The sequence below is a fragment of the Scyliorhinus canicula genome, chromosome 14 (genome assembly GCF_902713615.1).
Source record: "Scyliorhinus canicula chromosome 14, sScyCan1.1, whole genome shotgun sequence".
In the NCBI taxonomy this organism is placed as follows: Eukaryota; Metazoa; Chordata; class Chondrichthyes; order Carcharhiniformes; family Scyliorhinidae; genus Scyliorhinus; species Scyliorhinus canicula.
In genome coordinates, this window is record NC_052159.1 from 50933693 (window position 1) to 50957453 (window position 23761).

Genomic DNA, 23761 nt, shown 5'->3' on the forward strand with positions numbered 1-23761 from the left:
TAGTGTAGGTCGTTGACCTTCTTCCTGCACTGCTGACCAGTCCTCTTGATCACACTGTTGGAACTAACAGCTGCCGCCACCAGATCCCAGGCAGCACTGACTGTCTTGTGGCTCACCCTCCAGGACCCCCGGGGGAACAGGGCATCCATCCTGGTCTCTAGCATGTTCAGGTGCTTCCCCAGGTCGGCATCCCCAAATCTTGGAGCTGGTCTCCTCGCCGCCATTATTGTGAACTGGCTGGGGTTGGCAAGTGCAGTTTTAAAAAAAAAACGATTTGGAGTACCCAATTCATTTTTTTTCAATTAAGGGGCAATTTAGCGTGTCCAATCTGCCTACCCTGCCCATCTTTGCATTGTGGGGGCGAAACCCACGCAAACATGGGGAGACCCAGCTGGGATCGATCCTGGGACCTCGGCGCCGTGAGGCAGCAGTGCTAACCACTGTGCCAATGTACTGCCCTGGCAATACAGTTTAAGTGCTGCTTGACCTTGTTAGTGGGGATTGGCAACGGTTGTCCTGGCGAATCAGCTGGCGAGACTTTATTTGGGGCGAGAAGCTTGTGAGGCCTCGTTAAGTGGACTAATTAACGTTGCATTGTGTTGCTGGTTTCGCTGGGCCGAGCGCCGGGAACATTGTGGTGATTCCTGCTCACTACCACACTTGGAGATTTTTCCGGAGAATCGCGGCCCTAGTTTTTGCTTTATTATTCCGTATTCAAATAGGCTACCTTATCTCCAAGGGATATGCTTTTTTGAGATGTGTTCTTGGTCTTTCAAACAAGCTTTTCAAACCTGAGCAACATTATGCTTGGATGGCATCACTAATGTACATGTTTACTAATACCCTAGCATATCTTCAGATTATGCAGCCTCGCAATTCAGTTCAAACGGTAGAATTTGTTTGCATGATGTGTTTTTGTAATAGACAGGAGCAAACACTTGATTCTTTATTCACCCTGGAGTATTGCCAGGCAAATATTTATAAGATTTTAACTTGCCTTGTTGCAATATCCAAGGCCTTGAAGACTCGCTGCTTGCGCAAATGTTTCCGAGGTCAGGTTTACCACATGCATAGCTCCGTAACTACTAACTACAAGCTTATATTGAAATAAATGGTTTCGCCATATCAGTGTTTTTTTAGCAAATTTTTCTTGCAGCATTTTGTGCCATGATGTCTGACCCATATCAAAGTGCAGCATTCACTGAAGCTTTTGATAAAAATTGGTGACAATTGCATTAAACTCTAAGAAATTTGACCTTCTACTGTTCAGTTGATTGCTCAAATTGCTGGTAATGTGTGTCCTATTACCATGAGTCACATTAGCATAAACCTGCCAGTTTTCCTCACATTGGTGTCGAGGGAGTATTTTTTCTGCCTTCTTGGACCCTAGTAGTCTTACTGAGGCTAGAAAATGTGCTGCTGTGTGGGCAGCATTAGTCATACACGAACATTTCAATTATCTTTGTAGTGACATCATGTAGCAATTAACTACTTCATACATGCACCCTGACCAGAATGTCACTGCTAGCCTGCAGAAACATGAAATGTCGGGCACCAATACAACCAGATTTTCAGAAGATTGATTGCAGGTTCTACAAATGAAGAGACCACTTTAGAACCGGACATTCTCCACATTATTATAGTTGCAGTGGTTGCATCGCTCTTTCTTGAGGCTTTACTTACCTGGTTGATGCTCTGTAACTTCAGAACTGAAAAGAATATTTTTATTAAGAGCTTCCATCTCATTGAAGAAACTCAAAGTCGATCCACATTCAACAACCTCCTCTGAAACCTTTGCTCCTATTTTGACAACTGTGCCAAATTTAAGTGCTGCACACCCTTGTTGGCGGGGGGCTGGTGAGCGCAGTCCCGGTGAATCAGCTGGCGGGACCATTATTTGTGACATGAAGCCCATGGAGTCTTATTAAGTGGACCAATTAACGTTTTCTAGCTGTGACAGCCTCGCCAGGTCAAGCGTCAGGAAGCTCATGGCAGTTTCCACTCGCTACCACACTTAGAAACTTTTCTGTTAAATCATATTGTTTACAGACTAATGGGGAAAAACATTACCTCCGCCCACCTTCGATGGCAGAGGTAATAACTATACATAGATCATAGATCAATGAAGGTGGGAGGGCAGGTTAATAGGGTGGTGAAAAAGGCATATGGGACACTTGCCTTTATTAATCAAGGCATAGATTACAAAATGGAGGTCATGTTGGAGATGTATAGAACTTTGGTGAGGCCACAGCTGGAGTACTGTGTGCAATTCTGGTTGTCACATTATAGGAAGGAAGTGATTGCACTAGAGGGGGTAGATAAGGAGATTCACCAGGACATTGCCTGGGATGGAAATGTAAGTTATGAAAAGAGGTTGGATAGGCTTAGGTGGTTTTCGTTGGAGCAGAGAAGACTGAGGGCGACCTGACTGAGGTGTACAATATTATGAGGACCATGAACAAAGTGGATAGGGAGCAGCTGTTCCCCTTAGTTGAAGGGTCAGTTACGAGGGGACACAAGTTCAAGGTAAAGGACAGGAGGTTCAGGGGGGATGTGAGGAAAAACATTTGACCCAGAGGGTGGTGATGGTCTGGATTGCACTGCCTGGGAGGAGGGTGGTAGAGGCGGGTTGCCTCACAGTCTTTAAAAAGTACCTGGATGAGCATTTGGCACGTCATAACATTACAGGCTTTGGGCCAAGTGCTGCCAAATAGGATTAGGTAGGTAGCTCAGGTGTTTTTGATGTGTTGGTGCAAACTGGATATGCCAAGGGGCCTCTTCTGCACTATATTTTCTGTGATGATCATAATACTCAAGTTTTATACGGAGGGTTCTACAACTTGCGAAACTTGTGTTACCACACACTGGGTTAGTGCATGGGAAATTCTAGCCCCACATGACCCGGAGTCACAACATAAGTGAATTTAACCAATAATTCTTTCAAAAATACCCAAAGTCTTTGGCTTTTGGCTGCTCAATAGTCACAGTCATCAGGTTTGCAAGTTTAAACACCATTACAGTTTATTTATAACAAGGACTATCATGGAATATGCAGTAAGTACAACTGGTAAATTACAAACTAATACCTACTACCCACTTTAACTGTCCCACGCTCTACTCACACACACAAGAGAGGCAAACACAGAGGGGTGGCAGGGGTAAAAAAATAATAATGGATCAAGGTCAAAAGATAAGTGTCTTTGCTTCAGTTGGTGGTTCTTTAGTACCCTTTCTTCACAGCAAACTTGCTGATTGAAGCCTCTGGTTCACAGCCAGCAATGGTCGTCTTTATAGAGTCATTCGTTCAGGATCCCTGTAGTTTAGAGAATGCAATACTCACAGGCAGCAGGCTTTCTGGAGAGCCACCTTATTTCTCACCAAACTGAGCCTTCGACTTGAGGTTTGCATTCAAGCCACTATCTTTCTATAGAGACACTTTATTTCATATTAGATTATGCTTTCAGAACGTGGTTTTTATTCAGGTATCTGCAGTCTCAAGATAACAGCACCCAGACTTGTTGGAGAGAAAGCCAGCCTTCATAGTGGCCTCACGGAGAGAATTAGCTGGATAATGTTGGAGCAAGTTAGTTGCACCACCTCAGGCTGCCGGAAGCAAAATCGAAACCAAACTGGAACCACAGGACTCTGCAAGCCTTCCAGTGGAATAATATCCAATCACCAGCTGTTACTGGGCAGAGCACAACCCGCTGGGCCCATTCATTGACTAGCAGCCAAATCAATGAAACCAAGTCTTCACTGATACCGACCAGTCTGCAATCACCAGTTGAAACCAGCACAGCCTTCCAGATTCTTTTGTTTGAATGAAAGATACAGGCTTCTTGGCTTAAAGTGACATGGCCAATAGTTAGTACTGTTGCTTCACAGTGCCATGGTCCCAGGTTCGATTCCCGCTTGGGTCACTGTCTGTGCGGAGTCTGCACATCCTCCCCGTGTTTGCGTGGGTTTCCTCCTCACCTGAGGAAGGAGCTGCGCTCCGAAAGCTCGTGTTTGAAACAAACCTGTTGGACTTTAACCAGGTGTTGTAAGACTTCTTACTGTGCTCACTCCAGTCCAATGCTGGCATCTCCACATAATGGGAATGATATAAGGGTCTCCTGCAGCTCATAACAATAGTTTTAAAAATGAGCTTTGTTTTTGTGTGTTGTTTTGTTATTTGTAGGTGTTAGGTTAAGTTATTGTTCGCCACCTTTCCATTTGCTTTTGGGTGCGGTTATGCTCGACTGCTGGTGCCCTTGGGCAGGTAGGAGTGGGTGGGTTTTAGTGTTAGGTTAAGTTTGCAGAAGGTGTCTGCTGGTCTTTCTTTGTTGAAACTTCTGACTTGGCTCGGTGGCCAACTTGGGTGGATCTTGTTGCTTTGTTTTATCTTGTGTCCCTAGTTTAATATCCCTGCTTGGGAATGGCTGACTCCAGTTTGAGGAGTTGTGGGAGTCTCCAATCCGACTGTTTATCTAGAATGTTAGGGGTTTGAATGGCCTGTAAAACGGTAGAGAGCATGCGCTCATCTTAAGAGCCTAAACTCTGATATTGCCTTTTTGCAGCAACCCATTTACCTTTTAAGTATCAAATCCAGGCTACACAAAGGATGGGTTGGACAAATTTTTCATTCTAGTTTCAGGGGCACAACAATTTTAATTAATAAAAGAGTTCAATTTGCCTCATTGTGACTCCACTGATCGATATATAATTGCGGCTCCCTGTCCCAGCACCCCAGTAGTTCTGGTCAACATTTACGCCTCTAACTGGGATGATATGAGTTTCATTAACTCTGTTGGCTTCCCTACCGAACCTCGATTCACACCATCTTATTTTAGAAGGCAATCTGAACTATGTTCTGGAGCCTAAATTGGACCGCTCTAACCCCAAATCTTTGGTCCCACCAGGCACGACCAGGGCCTTGTCTTCTTTCATGGCCCAGAATGGGGGGTAGACCCCTGGTGTTTTTTGCACCTGAATGACAGAGATTTCTCATGTTCACAATGCATACTCCTGCAATTACTTTTTCATTTTAGATAGGGCACTCCTCCGACCAGTAGTGGCAGCTAAGTACCCAGCAATTGCAATCTCTGACCACACCTGCATCAGACAGATGTATTTTAAAATCTCACCGGGGTGTAACAGGGAGTCCAACTAACTGCTTTGACAGCTGGGAGAGGCAGGTTATCCAGAAAATGATCGACTTATCCGCAGGAGCCTCAGATTTATACAGGTCACAGTAATAGATTTAAAAGCCGCATTAACCTGGAGAGGGGCCGAAATGAGGTAGCTACTCAGATGGCTTTCCAATCCAATTTTATAAGAGGTTTTCGGAACAGCTCACAACTTTGTTGTTAGATATTTTTAATGACTCCCTATGCTGCGGTTCATTGCTTCCGTCCCTTACTTGTTGGTCTGTTGCTGGGGTTTAGCCCCACCCAACCTGCACCCTGGAGGTTAGACACTACTTGGCTCGCCGATTTAAAAAACAAAAGACATTTGCGAGTGCCTATCCTCCTCAATTGACGACTGCATTAAATTATAAGATAAATTTAAAGTACCCAATTCATTTTATTTCCAATTGGGGCAATTTAGCGTGGCCAATCCACCTACCCTATTTTGGGGGTGAGACACACACAGACGCAGGGAGAATGTGCAAACGCCACACGGACAATGAGCTTTTCACCTTGCTGTTGATCGGCTGACAATTATGGGAACGGCCTTAACACCTATTTCTCTTGCCTTACCTCAAACTATCAACCCTGAGGAAAATAAAAAATTATCCCTTGGGCCTCACCTTCAAACTCTCAACTCCCTATTACCTCATTAATGGCCTTGACCTGTTAGATATCTCCTTTAGACTCGAGGAACCATTCCATCTACTCCACAGTGTACACTTCTACTCTGGTATTTTGGAAATTAATCTGATAGGATGCTTAAAGCTCTGAAGAATCAGTTGTCCTTTGCACCTTCTGCTGCAGCACCGCTAGGGCCGCATTTGCCGTCTTCTACTTTTTACTTCCTCCTCAGTGCAGCTCTTTTTTAAGTTTGCGAGCCAACACCTAAGATCTGCACTTCAAATTGATTCGTGTCAATTAGCTACAGTGTTTTCACTTTTGAGTTTATGAACTGTGGAAACATTCTTTGGAAATAATTTGAGATTTAAAGCACCTTAGATTTCTGAGACCCTAGTGATCGAGAATGTACCTCAGATTGATTTTGTATTGAGGAAAACATGCAGCCATTTTCCCCTTCGATCCAAAAGGGTGGGTGGTTATTCCATCCTGTGGGGAATCAAGATGGTATACGTTTTAAGTTAGAGCTATGTCTTTGAGTGAAAGTAGGAAGCACAGCTTTTTGTGGGCTTGAAACCCTACTTTTGCAACAAGAATCACAATTTCTAGCATAAACTCAGGGTGCAGGCTGATGGACACCAGTCTCCCAGAATCCTGTTACAACAACAGCAAGTTTAGTGGTGCAACTCCAAATTTTCATTTTGCCAAACAAAAGCAAAGGTGCTGCTGAAATCAAAACAAAAGTGCTAGAGGTACTCCAGTGGGTCAGGCAGTATTTGTGGGAAGAGATACTGGCCTAGATCTTTTGAGCAGTGGCAATCAGATTGCTGCTGCACTCAAATTCCCGAACTCAAAGTTGTTGTGCATTTCTTCTGGGATCTTCCTGGGTTTCACAGAAATGCACAGCACGGTGCAATGTCATTTGAGGAAGCCGATCAGAAAAGAGTAGGGTTGGGGAAAACATAACATACCCCTTTAACCATAGAACTACAGAAATCCTACAGTGCCGAAGGAGGTCTGCGGCCCATCGCGTCTGCAGTCTTCACCGAACCTCTGAAAGTGCACCCCCCCCAGGCCCATACCCTCGCCCCAACCCCGTAGCCCCACCTAACCACATCTTTGGACTGTGGATGGAAACCAGAGCACCCGGAAGAAACCCACGCAGACTCTGGGATTAATTGCAAACTCCACACAGTCACCCAAGGTCGGAATTGAACCCGGGTCCCTGGCTTTGTGAGGCAACAGTGCCGCTATGCTGCCCCACGTGGCATTTTATAAGGCACTAGCTGACATATGGTAAATTTAAAGGTCCAATCTACATGTTAGTGAGTGAATGTGTGTGAGCGGAAGAATTAATGGGGCGGGGAGGGTGGGCGTGGGGGAGAGGGTTGATGAGATGGCTTAGTTGGTGGGGTGGTAATCGGGATAGTCCTGTTGGATTAGGGGAAGAGTCAATTATGTAGTTACCCAGATATTAGATTAGGTTTTCATTTGTCTAACATTTCCTGGGTAACTACCCACGTCAGTCCTATAGAACTGCTTCAAGTCTTTGACTCCTGAGTTGGACACTTTCCGCAGGGCCCCAAGGAATTTCCCATTGGAAGTTTTTTTTAAAATTTGGAGTACCCAATTTTTTTCCAATCAAGATGCAATTTTTTGTAGCTAATCAACCTACCTTTGAGTTGTGGGGGTGAGACCCACGGAGACACTGGGAGAATGTGCAAGCTCCACAAGGACAGTGACCCGGGTCCGGGATTGATCCTGGGTTCTCGGCGCCATGAGGCAGCAGTGGTAACCACTGTGCTCTGTGCTGCCCCAGCCCATCGGAACTTGATGATCAGAGAAAGAGAAGGAAGGGCAGTGATGAGGTAAGAACCAAAGAAAAGGGGCTGGATTCTACACTGGTGGGATTCTCTGTTGTGCCGGCAGTGCACCCATGTCTGGGGATTTCCGGATGGCGTGGGGCTGCCCACAATGGGAAACCCCATTGGCTGGCTGGCGAGACGGGGAATCTTGGCGAGGAGGTCACTGCACCAGAAAACTGGTGCGGCAGGACGGAGAACCCTGCCCAAGGTCTGTGGTAGGATGGAAGCCTGGAGAGAGTAAGTGACAGCAGTGATCACAAGAAGGGAAACAAAAGTAAATAATCTTTCTTTAGAATACTTTTGAATTTTGGTGAATGCATTTAAAGACATATTGATGATGTAAGTGCTATAAACATAAATAAATAATAATCTTTATTGTCACAAGTAGGTTTACATTAACACTGCAATGAAATTACTGTGAACAGCCCCTAATCGCCACAATCCTGTGCCTGTTCGGGTACACAGGGAGAATTCAGAATTCTCAGCTGGTACGGGAATTGAACCTGCCCTGCTGGCCTTGTTCTGCATCACAAACCAGCTGTCTAGCACACTGAGCTAAACCAGCCCTATGATGGGGTCTCACCAATCACATGACTGTTTATTGTTCAATTTATTATGTTCTCTATTTCTAGTTATACCTAAACTAGTGTTTCACCATTGCCAGTGAATATGAAAAGATTTGTTCAATCCTTTCTGTTTCCTCTCTGCAGGCACTCCAGTCCAGTGAAGTGGTAACCTCTCACAACATATATGAAGAAGCGAAGGAAGGTAGTGAAGCTGAGGTGGAGCCAGTAAATGAAAATATCAGCAACCTAGATCTTACCAGCATCTATAGTAATGGCAACACGAAATCTGTCCATAATGGATGGGGAAATACAAACATCTTGTATTCTGTAGATAATACTGATTCCAGAATGTTCCATAATTTATCACATCAGAATATAGGTAATGGTTACTGTGACCATAGTAACAACAATGAGCAGGAAATGGAAGAGAATAAATTGAGTTCGTCAAAAATCATGCATTTTTTTTCAAATCCTAAGAAGAACACTAATTATAACTCTGACAGTAGACCCCGTTCTGTGATATTGATGGGAAATTCCCCCACTTGGAATGCCTTAACATCTTTAAGGAAAATGGGTTCTTTCAAAAAGCTCAAATCCTCGGTTTTTCAAGGAATTCAAGCCAGAGGAAACTCCGAGGGTTTAAATGTGGAAAATTTTGAAAATGTGCACAAACATGTGCAAAATGGCCATGCTGTGCAAATGCGGAACAGGTGTTCTTACACAGGCACTTTACAGGATTTGTGTAGTTCTGTGGAGGATGTGGCTTCTGATGGCTCAGAAACTGAAGATGTTGATGAAGCCTTTTTGCGCCACACCCACCGATCACGGAGCATTAGACGTGCTTACAGGATTGGACGGATAAATTTATTGGATTGTGATAAATCCCCAATTGAAGAGGACTCTGTCAGGATTGTATCTCTTGGCGCTCAAGAATCAAACATTAGTGATCCAATAGTAACAAACTGTGAAAACCACAAAGCTATCTACAGAAGAAGCAAAAGCACTGACAATTTAAGTTTTTTCAAGAAAAGTTCATTTAAAAGGAAATCAACTTCTAACCTCACAGAGTTAAAAGTCCCCAATGAAAATGAAAGAATACGACGGACAGCAAGCACTTCGTCAGCAGATGAAAAAGTCAATGGCAATACTGAAAGGCGATCAAAACGCTGGAGGAGTCCGATTAGGGCTAAAGATTTTGACAGGATGCTAAGACTAGTGAGTAATGTTGCAGATGTTGCAAGGAGGCGAGAGAGTCAATCAAAGGAAAATTCACCTTCACATGAAAAAAGCGATCCAGCTCGACCTAACAGTAGGCTACATGATGATTATTCTCGAAGAGTTTCTAGCAGTGCTGACAATGAAAAACACAGATTTTCTACGCCTGACTGGAACCAACCATCTTCCTTTCTTGCATCCCCGAATTCATTAACTCCCACAAATACTCAGACTGCTACTGTACAGTTGGAAAAATCATTATCCTCACCAGAGCTTAAAACCACTCGGTCTTCTCAATGTTTGAGCTTAGCTGTAACAAAACCAAATAATCAATGTACCTTCTCTCCTGTTAGTCCCTCCACCAATGAAGTATTCTTTGATAATTCCAATGAAGACAAACATGCCAGTCAATTCACATTTGAAACTGAGCAGCCTAATATTCCAGTAAGACCAACTGCTCCTAAACCTCAAAGTCCTACCATTGAAAAGGTTAAACACAATATTACTTTCGACTGCCCAAATCAACATAGTACCTTGTCACTTAGTTCTATGGACAGTGATGGACGAACTGAAGGAACTATCTCAAAAGTTGAAAAATGTCCAGTATCATTTCAGGATCTGGTGCAAACCGTTTTCTATGATGATGGTAATGAAGACAGCGGGATAAGCAGCCATTCACAGCTTAGTCTGAATACAACAATTTCTGGAGTGGATGAGAAAAAGGAGGAGGTAGGATTTATGTACGGCTTATTTTTGCTATAAGAGACACATTTTGTTTGATTTATGTGAGGAGTTTGTGGGTTACATCTGTATATTGAATTTGCAATCTTGTGGGTGAGACAAGAATACTACTCAGAGCTGTGGCTGACTCATTATGCAGTATACATGACCATATACTTATGAAGATAATGATACATATGAGTAACAAATTATAAATGTATTTGATAGTTCTATTTATAGCATGAATACTTTAGCATTAATGATGCTGCAGCTGCAGAATTAGCAGCGATTGGGATGGGGAAGTGATGAGACTTTTCGTTAATGGTGTTGTAGATTATCTGTCCCAGCAACAACAGCGGTTAAAGAATAATTGGAACTGAAACTTTCCAGTGGTTGGAATTACTTTTCCTATTCATTATTTAGATTACAACTGATGATTTTTAAAATGTTGGGTATTGTTTTGGCTTCAATGAGGTGGGGAAAGTAGTAATAGAATTTTGAAGTCTAATTTCTGAAATGCTAGATCAATATTACATAAGCTTCTCTTATATTGATACCAGTTTTTTTTTGTGGGTCTACAATTCCACTGGTTAAGGAATTGGCTCGCTCATACTGGTCTCCTGCATTCGGAAGGAGATGCCATCAGTCATATTATGCTTATATCATTCAACTGTTCCTGCTGTGAATGACTGTGTACTTTGTGATGAATGTAGGGATTTCAGATTTATGTTGTATTATATGTATATGGTACAGTAATGGTTAAAAGCCTGGGTTGGTTTATGTATATACCTGCTGCAGTAAGATTTTTAAAAATCCTTGTTTAAAATAACGGCAGACACTCCAAACGATAATTAAGGCAGCATAAAAAATTAAATCATCCTTGTTTCAAATCATGTTTATGTTTAAAAGTACAAGCCGGGCAGCACGGTGGCGCAGTGGGTTAGCACTGCAGCCTCACGGCGCCGAGGCCCCAGGTTCGATCCCGGCTCTGGGTCACTGTCCATGTGGAGTTTTGATGTGGAGATGCCGGCGTTGGACTGGAGTGAGCACAGTAAGAAGTCTTACAATACCAGGTTAAAGTCCAACAGGTTTGTTTCAAACACGAGCTTTCGGAGCGCAGCTCCTTCCTCGGGTGAATGGAGAGGTATGTTCCAGAAACATTTATATAGACAAAGTCAGAGATGCTGGACAATGCTTGGAATGCGAGCATTTGCAGGTAATCAAATCATTACAGATCCAGAGATAGGGGGTGATCACAGGTTAAAGAGGTGTGAATTGTCTCAAGCCAGAACAGTTGGTAGGATTTTGCAAGTCCAGGCCAGATGGTGGGGGGTGGATGTAATGCAACATGAATCCAAGATCCCGGTTGAGGCCGCACTCATGCGTGCGGAACTTAGCTATAAGTTTTTGCTCAGCAATTCTGCGTTGTCGCATGTCCTGAAGACCGCCTTGGAGAACCCTAACCCGGAGATCAGAGGCTGAATGCCCTTGACTGCTGAAGTGTTCCCCGACTGGAAGGGAACATTCCTGCCTGGTGATTGTCGCACGATGCCCATTCATTTGTTGTCGCAGTGTCTACATGGTCTCGCCAATGTACCACGCTTCGGGACGTGGTAACACCACCCACCAGGTACGTGGCACATACTCGTGCGACTCGACCAATGTAGTCTACCTCTTACGCTGCAGGAAAGGATGTCCTGAAGCGTGGTACATTGAGATCACTCAGAAAACCAAATATTCATGCATTTTTGTAGCCTTCTGGAGCCTCAGTTACAGCACAAATTGAAATCCAAGGAAAAAGCATTTTACACGGGATTGATGAATATAATCTGCTCAACTGAGGACTGTGGTGAAAACGTGGGCACAACTGGTCATACCATGCATTGAATTATAGATCATAACTTCTAACATGGGTACATTTTCATCTTCACTGTGACTGAGGGTTTTCTGCCCATTGTGGAACCTGTCTAGTTTTTATCCTATTGAAGTTAATGATGAAAACAAAATAGGTGTGTTTTACAGCAGATTGTATGATATTATAAATATAAGATCTGCAATGGTTAATGAAATGTATAGAATAGCCACGAGATGGAGCTGGAGTTACAAATATATATGACAAGTGTATAAGAGTATAAGAAATAAAAGCTTTGTGGGGGAGAGAAGTAAAGGAGTTAGCCAGAGTACAGGCTGATGAAAAGATAGTGTGAGTAAGAGCAGATCATAGTTTATAATAGAATAGAGATTAGTTGTAGATGAGTGTAGATTACATGTTAATAATCTACCACGTATTATTTAGGAGTATATGTCGAATCCAAATTAGTAGTGTAAATAAATGTATAGCTTTGTTCAAGTTAAAGCTATTTTGTGGTCTTTGTGAACAGTACACCAACCATCCTGAATTTAGCAACACAAAGAACAGTTTGGTGTTCTGCTTTGCCAGATTACTACCCATATGGCAAAATGGACGGCCGCCTAGTATTTCAATAACCTGGAGTTATTTTATGTACACGCAGATTAAAAAAAAAAAATTTAGTGTACCTAATTCATTTTTGCCAATTAAGGGGCAATTTAGCATGGTCAGTCCAACTAACCTGCACATCTTTTGGGCTGTGGGGCAGAAACCCACGCAAACACGGGGAGAATGTGCAAACTCCACATGGACAGTGACCCAGAGACGGGATCAAACCTGAGGCCTCGGTGCCGTGAGACAGCAGTGCTAACCACTGCGCCACTGTACTGCCCATGCACATGCAAATATAACCCTACATAAAGGTGTTGGCTTCTGGCATGTATACTACAATTTTATCTGTGCACTTGTTCTTGATCCTTGCTACGTTTGTTCTATAAATGTCGATTCCCCTATAGTTTTCTCGAATTAATGGGCAATTTAGCGTGGCCAATCCACCTACCTTGTACATCTTTGTGTTGTGGGGCGAAACCCACGCAAACACGGGGAGACGGTGCAAAGTCCAGTCCGCTTTTGTCTGTGCCTCTGCAAAATGGCCCTCTTTACCCTCGGCAATTTCCCTGTCCATATGAACTCCGGAAACACTGTTTCCAACATCCGGAAGAAGGCCTTCGGGAGAAAGATCGGGACGGTCTGGAAAACAAACAGGAACCTTGGCAGCAAGTTCATCTTTATCACCTGCACCCTCCCTGTAATGTCAGGTGCAACATATCTCACCACTTAAAATCCCCCCAAATCTCCTCCACTTGCGTTGTCAAATTCCACCTGTCCATCGTAGCCCATTCTCACATCACGTGAATCCCCAAATATCTAAACCTTTCTCTCGCTATCTTGAATGGCAACACCTCCAAATTGCCCCTGCCACCCCGTCGCATTCACCGGAAACACCTCGGCCGGGATTTTCCAATAATGGAGCTGTGACCCCACGTCTGCGAAAAAACGCGCGCGAATCACTCTAGACTTCTGGATGGGCTAGCAGGGCCCCGGTACTCTTCGCAGCTCCGGCTGCTGATACGGGGCCTTGCACCTCCGGTCGGGGGTCCACGCACGGTGGCGGCCTGTGTCGGCCGCGCCGTGCCAATGTCCAACCCACACCGCAGATGGGCACCAAGAAGAATTGCCGTGGGAGGCTTTTTCAATGGTCCCAGACCGGCGCCGCATCGACTGCGCACGCCCGATTGGCAGCGATTCTCTGGAGACCGGAGGGTATCGGACCCGATCTCAGGTTTGATGCCCATTCTCTGCCCCCGCGCCGAGCACGATTTCAGCGCGAACGCTTGGAGAATCCCGCCTCTCACTCTTCCCAGCGTTTAGCTTATACTCGGCGAAGGCCCCAAACCTCTCCAATAATCCCATGAACCTACCCATACTCTCCAGCGGGTCTGACACAAAGAGCAACAGGCCGTCCATGTACAATGATACCTGGTGCTCCATGCTCCCCCTCACAATCCCCTACCATGCCACAGACCCCCAAAGGGCCATCGCCAAGGGCTCAATCACCGGTGTGAACAGCAGCGGCGATAATGGGAACCCCTGCCTCGTTACCCATGGCAGTCCAAAGCTTGGTGAACTCATTCAATTGGACATACACTTGCCACTGGGGATACATACAAAAGACGCACCCACACCACAAACTTCGGTTCAAACCCAAATCTTCCCAACATTTCAAATAAGTAACTCCACTCCACTCCACCAATCAAAAGCCTTCTCCACATCCATAGCAACAATAACCTCCGGTACCTACCCCACCTGAAAGAGTCATAACCACATTTAACAGACTCCTGATATTGCCCAAGAGCTATTGGTCCTTTACAAAACCTGTTTGATCCTCCGAAACCACCCCTGGCACACATCCTTCAATCCTCCCCCGCAAACAACTTAGCCAGTACTTCCACGTCCATACTCAACAACGAAAGGGGGTCTGTATGATCAACACTCCAGCGAGTCCTTCCCCTTCTTTGGGATTAGCGTAATCGATGCCTGTGTCATGGTTTCTGGCAACTCCCCCCTCCTCTTACCCCTTACTACTAAACATCCCCAACAAATGAGGTGCCGACTCTGCCACAAATGCCTTATAAAGCTCCGCCGGGAAACTGTCTGGTCCTGGGGCCTTTCCCGACTGCATTCCCCTGATACTATCTATCACCTTCCTCAGGTTGAGCTGCTCCTCAAATGCCTGCTTCTTCCCTTCCTCCAACGTTGGGAACTCCCAACCCATCCAAAAATCAGTCCCGTATCCCCTTCCTCTGCACCTCGCTTCGCCCTATACAGCTTCTCATAATACCCACTGAACACCTTGTTTATCCTCCCCAGCTCTGACACCACCTCCCTCTTCTCTGTCCTTTCCCTAACTGAAGGGCCAACATGCACCCTTAGAATTTCCCTAGCTGCCTCCGCAGCTGATGGGCCAACATGCAGCTTGTCTTCGTACTGCACCCCCCTCGGCTCCGTAACTGCCCCACCGCCTTTCCCGTTGTCAACCTATCGATCTGCCCCTGCAACCTCTTCCTCTCTGCCAACAACTCCTTAGTGGGAGCCCTTGAGTATCTCCTGTCCACCTCGACTGTCCCGTCCAGCAACTGTCCATGCTCCTCCCTCCTCCTCCTATCCCTGTGCGCCTTGAATGAGATAATCACCCCTCGAACCACCGCCTTCAATTCCTCCCAGAACGTAGCCGGCAACACCTCCCCGTTCAGATTAATCCCCAATCGCCAGCCTCACCTTTTTGCAAATCCCTTTATCTGCCAAAAGCCTCCATCCCGACCTCTGCACCTGCCCCGAGCTGAGCCTCACCTCGAGCCAATGTGGCGCATGATCCGAAATCGCAATTCCCGAATACTCCGACCCCACCACCCCATCAGCACTGCTCAACTCACCACAATAATCAATTCTAGAGTACACCTTATACATGTGTGAGAAGAAGGAATACAATACTCCCCCCCCCCCCCCCCCCCCCCCCCCCCCCCCCCGGGTACCTGAATATCCATGGATCAACCATTCCCATACTTTCCATAAACCCCTCCCAACTTATTCACTGTCCTCCTTCCCATTGACTTGGGGCTTTGCCTGTCAACCTTTAGCTCCCATCACACAATTAAAATCTCCACATAATCAGTTGGTGCGTATCCAAGTCCGGAATCGTTCCCACTAACCCCTTTATGAACCTTGCATCGTCTCAATTGGGCACATATATGTTGACTAGCATCACTGGCGTCCCCTCCAGCACCCCACTCACTATCACAAATCTTCCCCCTGGGTCCAGCACTTCCCTGGCCCCCACAAATTCCGTCCTTTTGTTCAACAAAATGGGCACCTCCATGACTTTGAATCAATCCCCAAGTGAAATACTTGTCCCACTCATCCCTTCCTCAACCTAACCTGACCTTTCACCCGGGCTGCGTCACCTGCAGAAAAATTACCTCCGCTTTCAAACTCCTCAGGTGTGCAAAAGCCCGGGACCTTTGAACCGGCCTATTTAGCCCCTGGATGTTCCATGTCACGACTCTTACCGGAGGCTTACGCCTCCATCCCCCACTACCTGCCATCATCCCCCACCAGTTCTATCTCTTTTAAACTACATCAAATGTGCAACCCTCAATGTCTCTCCTTTATACCATCAAAAACGTTTGTCAAGGTCTTCCGGTGGCGGCGATGCCTGAGTGAGCCGCACATTCGGTGGGCTCTCACTCCGGCGGGGCTTAGCAGCTGATTCCCCGCGATAGCGGGACCACGGGGGCGGCAAAAAGGCTGCCATGAAAGAAGAGGAGAGCGGGCTGCAGCTGATGGAATCGTGGGAGGCCAGCAGGTAGAAGAAGAAAGAGAGAGAGAGAGACGGAGGCAAGGAGGAAACTGACCTGAAGGGTAAGATGGCGGACCCACGGACCTTCCTTCCTCCAGGACAAGAAAAAAAAGTTTGGAGTCGCTGAAGAGGGACAGCTTGGACCCACTTCAGATGCCCAGAAGGTAAAATTTAAGGAGCTGGGCGAAGGAAGGCGGCAGCGAAGGTGCTGAGGAGCGGGCTGCGGCACATGGAACAGCGGGAGTCCAGAAGGCAGAAGAAGAAGGAGCAAAAGGGACAGAGACAAGGACCTGAAGAAAATTACCTGGGACCTAAGATGGCGGACACACGGACCCCGGACTCAACAATCCAGCAGGCGCTGAATAACATGCTCCAGGTAATGAAGTCCAGTTTTGAAGCGCTGAAGCGGGACAGCTTGGACCCAATCCAGAAAACGGTGGATCAGCTGAACCAGAGGCTGGATGCCCAGGATGTTAAAGTTAAGGAGCTGGGAGAGGCGGTGGAGGAGCAGGCGGATGCGCAAACGGTTGCAGCGCTAGAAGTTGACGGCCTGAAAGAGCGGCAGAGAAGACTGCTGGACAGAGTGGAGGAGCTGGAGAATAGAGTCCGCAGGAACAATCTGAGGATGGTCGGCCTCCCGGAGGGGGCTGAGGGAGCTGATGCTGCAGCGTTTGTAGCAGACCTGCTGAAGCAGCTGATGGGGGCCGAAGCCTTTCCGCGACCGCCGGAGCTGGAGGGGGCACACAGAGTGCAGGCAAGGCAGGGGCGGCCGGGCGGACCCCCCCGCCCGATGGTGATTAGGTTCCACAGGTTCGTGGACAAGGAGCGGGTGCTGCAGTGGGCAAAGAGCGCCAGGGGCAGCACGTGGAACAACAGTGTTCTCTGCATTTATCAGGACCTAAGCCAGGAGGTGGCTCGGCGGCGAGCAACCTTTAAGAATGTCAAGGAGGTGCTGTTCAAGAAGCACGTGAAGGTTGGTCTTCTGTTCCCAGCTCGGCTATGGGTCACGCACCAGGGTCAACACCACTACTTCTCCGAGCCCGAAGAAGCGATGGATTTTGTGAGGGACCTGGGGCTGGTCCTGAAAGGAGGCCCCAAGGACGCAAATTAGGGCCCGAGGATTTCTGTGGGAAGGAACGCGAATGTGCCTGGACTGCTGCTCAACGGTTTGCTGGGCCAAAGGGGCCAAGCGGAACATTTGGGACTCTTTCCTTTGTTCATGGACATTGGTTTGGGGGGTTAACCCCCCCCTTTCCCCCCCCCCCCTTTTTTGTTTTTGTTTTTTTGTGAACTCTCTTGTTTCTTATGGGGGGGGGGGGGGGTGGTTTGGGTATATATTTTTGTGTTTTTTCTCTTTTTTCTGTGTTTTTTTTTCCTGTTTGGGCTGGTTTGTGCTTTTTGTGCAGCTCGCGGAAGACACTGGAGCCGGCTTGCCCCAGTGGGTGGGAGAGGGTGATGGGGCGCCGGGGAGTGGGGAGGAGGACGGGGAAACAATGGGAATGAGACAGGAAGGCGCCGGAGTGTTGAGTCACCGGGCTAGCAGATTGGCTAGTCAAGGGAGTCAGATGGGGGGGGGGTTACAGCCAGTAGATGGCAGGGGTGGGGGTATCGGGGGATGGGGTTAGGGGAGGGGGGGGTTGTTCTGCTGATGGGAGAGAGACTTGAAATAGGCACTGGAAAGGAGGTCGAGGGTGGAGGCAGCCAAAGGGCGGGCCAGGAATGGCGCGACGCACAGGCCAGGGGCTGGCCCGAGAAAGGCTATGGCTGACCGGCGGGGTGGGGGGGGGGGAATGGGATGGGATGGGATGTGCCCCCCGACCAGGCTGATCACCTGGAACGTCAAAGGACTGAATGGGCCGGTTAAGAGGGCGCGGGTGTTCGCGCACTTGCGGGCCCTTAGGGCGGACGTAATTATGTTGCAGGAGACACATCTGAAAGTGTTGGACCAGACCAGGCTAAGGAAGGGCTGGATTAGCCAGGTCTTCCACTCGGACTTCGACTCGAAGTCCAGAGGGGTGGCAATCATGATCAACAAGCGCGTGCAATTTGAGGCAGAGGGCATATCCTCAGACAGGGGGGGCAGATACCTGATGGTACGGGGCAGACTGGAGGGGAGAAGAGTGGTGCTGGTGAATATATATGCCCTGAACTGGGATGACGTGGACTTCATTAAAAGAGTGCTGGGGAAGATCCCGGACCTGGATTCTCGCAGGCTAATAATGGGAGGGGACTTTAACATGGTCCTTGACCCGACTTTGGATCGGTCGTGTCCCAGAACGGGTAGACTCTCAGCAATGGCAAGGGAGGTGAAAGGGTTTATGGAGCAAATGGGGGCAGTGGACCCCTGGAGAGATAGACAGCCAACAGGAAGGGGCTACTCGTTTTACTCGCACGTCCATAAAGTATATTCCAGGATAGATTTCTTTGTACTAAGCAGGGACTGTATGGGGGAGGTAAAGAACACGGAATGCTCAGCAATTACCATTTCAGACCATGCCCCACATTGGGTGGACCTGCAGTTCGGGGGAGCGAGCTATCAACGCCCGCAATGGAGGCTAGATGTGGGACTGCTGTCGGAGGAGGGGATCTGCGAGAGGCTTCGGAAATGTATAAAAAATTACCTGCAGGTGAATGACACGGGGGAGGTCTCAGCGGCGACCCTGTGGGAGGCGCTAAAGGCAGTAGTGCGGGGGGAGCTGATTTCAATTGGGGCCCACAGAGCCAAGGCAGACCGGGCAGAGATGGATAGATTGGTCAGGGAAATGGGTCGGATAGATGAAGAGCACGCGGAGTCCCCGGGGGAGGTTTTACTCGGGGACAGGCAGAGAGGCAGAGACTACAGGTGGAACTGGGGGCACTATCCACGAGCAGGGCCGTGGAACAGCTTAGGAAGGCGAGGGGAGTGGTGTACGAGCATGGGGAAAAGGCTAGCAGACTGTTAGCGCAGCAACTTAGGAGGAGGGAGGCGGCCAGGGAAATAGGTAGAGTGAGGGACGAGGGGGGGGGGGGGGGGGGGGTCGCAAAATGGAGGACCCGGCAGAATTGAATAGGGTATTCCGGGACTTCTATCGTAAGCTGTATACTTCGGAGCCGCCGGAAGAACCGGAGGGGATGAAAAGGTTTCTGGATGGGTTAACATTCCCAACAGTTGGTGGGGGGCGAGTGGAAGAGCTGGGGGCCCCGCTTAGAGTAGAGGAGGTATTGGGGGGCCTTAAGGCTATGCAGTCGGGGAAGTCCCCGGGGCCGGATGGATACCCAGTAGAGTTTTATAGGAAGTTCTCTGAGCTGGTGGGCCCGGTCTTGGCGAGGGTTTTCAATGAGGCAAGGGACAGAAAGACCCTGCCGCCGACAATGTCACAAGCCACCATATCACTGATATTGAAGCGGGGTAAAGACCCGGTGGCGTGCGGGTCCTACAGGCTAATCTCCCTGATTAATGTAGACGCCAAGCTCCTGGCAAAGGTACTGGCGGGTAGAATGGAGGACTGTGTACCGGAGGTGATTGGGGAGGATCAAACGGGGTTCGTGAAAGGTAGGCAGCTGGCGGCCAATCTGAGGCGATTACTCAATGTGATAATGATGCCCCCGGCGGGTAGGGAGGTGGAGGTAGTGGTGGCAATGGACGCCGAGAAGGCCTTTGACCGGGTGGAGTGGGACTATCTATGGGAGGTGCTCGGACGGTTTGGGGAGGGATTGGTGGATTGGATCAAATTAGTATATCAGGCCCCGAGGGCCAGCGTCAGGACCAACAGAGAAGTGTCGGAGTACTTTAGGTTGTACCGAGGGACCAGACAGGGCTGCCTGCTCTCCCCGCTGCTGTTTGCGCTGGCCATAGAGCTGCTGGCGATTGCGCTGAGAGCCGCAGAGAGTTGGAAGGGGATGGTGAGGGGCGGGGTTGAACATAGGGTTTCTCTTTATGCAGACGACCTGCTCCTGTACGTGTCGGACCCAGTGGCCGGGATGGGAACTATACTGGGAATGCTGAGGAAGTTCGGCCAGTTCTCAGGATACAAATTAAATACGGTCAAGAGTGAAATGTTTGTGGTCCAGGCAAGGGGCCAGAAGAACAGATTGAGAGGGCTACCGTTTAGGCTGGTTGAGGAAAATTTCCGGTATTTGGGAATCCAGGTGGCACGAGACTGGGGCAGGCTGCATAAGTTAAATTTGGCCAGGGTGGTGGAGCAAATGAAGGGAGAGTTTCGGAGATGGGATGCACTCTCGCTGGCAGGGAGGGTGCAGACTGTAACGATGACAATCCTCCCTCGATTTTTGTTTATTTTTCAGTGCCTCCCGATCTTTATCCCACAGTCCTTCTTCAAAAGAGTTAACGGGGTGATCATGAGCTTTGTCTGGGCGGGAAAATCCCCGCGGGGAAGAAGGCGATATTGGAGAGGAACCGCAGCGAGGGAGGGCTGGCTTTGCCGAGTCTGATCAATTATTACTGGGCGGCCAACATCGCTATGATAAGGAAGTGGATGGTGGGTACGGGGTCTATTTGGGAGCGGGTGGAGGCGGCTTCGTGCAGGGGCTCCAGCTTGGAAGCCCTGGTCACGGCTCCTCTACCGCTGCCGCCGGCCAAGTACACCACCAGCCCGGTAGTGGTGGCGACCCTGCGGATATGGGGCCAGTGGAGGAGGCATGTGGGGGAGATGGGGGCATCTGTCTGGGCGCCAATCTGCGACAACCATCGGTTTGCCCCCGGCAGTATGGATGGGGGTTTCCGAGTGTGGCGGCGAGCAGGGGCGGGAAGGGTGGATGATATGTTCCTGGAAGGGAGCTTTGCGAGTTTGAGGAGCTTGGAGGAGAAATTTGGGTTGGTAAGGGGAAATGATTTTAGATACCTACAGTTGCGGGACTTTGTTCGTAGACAGGTCCCATCTTTCCCACGCCTCCCGCCAATGGGGATCCTCGACAGAATAGTCTCTAGGAGGGAAGAAGGGGAGGGCAGAGTCTCGGGTATATATAAGGTGCTCATGAGGGAGGAAGGGTCCCAGACAGAGGAACTGAAACTTAAATGGGAGGAGGAGCTTGCCGGGGAAATGGAGGATGGGCTGTGGGCAGAGGCCCTGAGTAGGGTAAATTCGACCGCGACATGTGCTAGGCTCGGGCTGATCCAATTTAAGGTCGTTCACCGGGCCCATATGACGGTGGCTCGGATGAGCAAATTTTTTGGGATAGAGGACAAATGCGCTAGGTGCGCGGGAGGACCAGCGAACCATGTTCACATGTTTTGGGCATGCCCTAAGCTGAGGGGGTACTGGGAGGGATTTGCGGGGGTCATGTCCCAGGTGCTAAAAACAAGGGTGGCGATGAGTCCAGGGGTGGCAATTTTTGGGGTTTCGGAAGACCCGGGCGTCCAGGGGGAGAAAGAGGCCGATGTTTTGGCCTTTGCTTCCCTGATAGCCTGGCGACGAATATTAGTGGCGTGGAGGGACTCAAAGCCCCCGAAGACTGAGTGGTGGCTTGCGGACATGTCGAGTTTCCTGGGGATGGAAAAAATTAAGTTCGCCTTGAGGGGATCTGTGCAGGGGTTCGCCCGGAGGTGGCCACCATTTATTGACTTCTTTGCGGGAGAGTGAGCGTCAGCAGGGGGGTGGGGGGGAGGGGGGGGGGGGTGTGGTAGAGTAGAGTAGGAGGGAAAATATGGCGGGTAGTACCAGTGGGAGGGGAGCGGGCTTGTGCAATATGTTACGATGGAAGTATTGAAAGTACGTGGATGTTTGCACATTTCTGCCTTTTTTGCTTTCTTTCTGATGATGTCTGTAACTGTTTATAAAGCCAAAAACTACCTCAATAAAATTGTTTATTTTTAAAAAAAATGTTTGTCAAGTTAGTCAGGTCCTTTCTTAACAAATCTGTGCTGCTTATTCTTGATTTATTTTTGCCTTTCTAATTGATTTCTACTACTGAGATTGTTTCTAATAATTTGCTCACCCCTGATGTAAGGCTGACTGTTTTGTAGTTACTTGGTCTATCCCTATTTTTCAAACAACAGTTTGGCATTAGTAGGCCTCCAGCACCATGCCTCCAACCATTAGAATGGCAAATGATGGTCAGAGCCTCTCTGTTGTATCCTGTCTTTTCTGAACAGCCTAGAATACATTTAGGCCGGAATTCTGCAGCCTTTTGCTAGTGGCACAATTCTCTGGTCCCGCTGGCAATGCCTGTCCCGGTTTCCCAGCGGCGTGGAGTGGCTTTGATGGGAGCAGAGAATCCTGCCGCTAGCGGATGACGTGCCGCCTTTCACCATCAAGAAACACGCAGCAGGGCTTATGAGGGAGATGGGGGAAGTGGAGCGGGGGCAGTGGACCCATGGAGATTCTTGCACCCAAGGGATCAGGAGTATTTATTTTTCTCCATGGTGCACAAGGTGTTTTCAAGGATTTACTTTTTTGTGGTGGGAAAGGCGCTGTTGGTTGGAGCTAAGCGGTCAGAGTACTCGGCTATTGTGACCTTGGATCACACTCCGCTTTGGGTGGATGTAGTATTGGAGAAGCAGGCAACCCAGAGGCTGGGTGGAGAATGGATGTAGTAGATGCGAGTTTCTCTGACAAGATAAGAAAGGTGATTGAGGACAATGTGGGGTTTAATTTCACAGAAGAGGTCTCCTGGCCGGTGGTCTGGTGGCTCTGAATGGCTCTGAGCTCTTTTAGAGATTTGGGACGTTTTCAGGATATAAATTGAATTTAGGGAAAAGTGAGTACTTCGTGGTCTCCCGACCGGGAGTGGGAATGGGGTGCCCCCCACTGCTATTTCGTCTGGCAGCATCTCATTTTAGGTATCTGGTGTTTCAGGTGGCCTGGGATTGGGCAGAGCTTCGGAATTTAATTCCACTAGCTTGGTGGGGAGGGTGAAGATGGGGAGGTGTTTTGCTGAGGTGGCACAATCTCCCTCTGTCATTGGCGGGCCAGGTGCAGGCAGTAAAGATTAATGTTTTGCCAGGATTCTTGTTTGTGTTTCAATGCCTGCCGTTCATTTTGCCTAAGGTGTTTTTTAGGGGGATGGACAGGCTGAAGTTGTTTGTTTTGGTGGGGAAGGTGGCAAGGATTAGGAAATTGATACTACAGAAGTGACAGCAGGCGCGGGGCTAGGTCTCCCAAAATTGATGTATTATTATTGGGCTTTGGTGTGTGAGGATGGAGTTGGGCTGTTGCAGGCGGTTGGAGTTATGGGCACTGGCAATAGCAATGGCACCGCGCCTGATGGCTCCAGGGAAGTATTTGGTCAGTCCGGTAGTGGTGGCCACGTTGAAGATCTGGAGGCACTTTAGGCAGCAGTTTAGGTTGGGAGCTGGTTCAGGGGGGGATGTGTATTAGGGGGAATCATGGGTTTGAGCTGGG

General features: G+C 48.3%; 1 protein-coding gene across 5 annotated transcripts in view; it reads left to right on the forward strand.

Moving 5' to 3' along the window:
• spata13 (spermatogenesis associated 13) overlaps positions 1 to 23761 on the forward strand; it is a 425777-nt gene that overhangs the window by 240743 nt on the left and 161273 nt on the right. For all 5 annotated transcript variants that reach the window (XM_038818100.1, XM_038818098.1, XM_038818099.1 and 2 more), the window contains exon 3: positions 8365 to 10164. In XM_038818100.1, the coding sequence (XP_038674028.1) occupies positions 8365 to 10164 (1800 nt within the window). The remainder of the gene's footprint in view (positions 1 to 8364; positions 10165 to 23761) is intronic.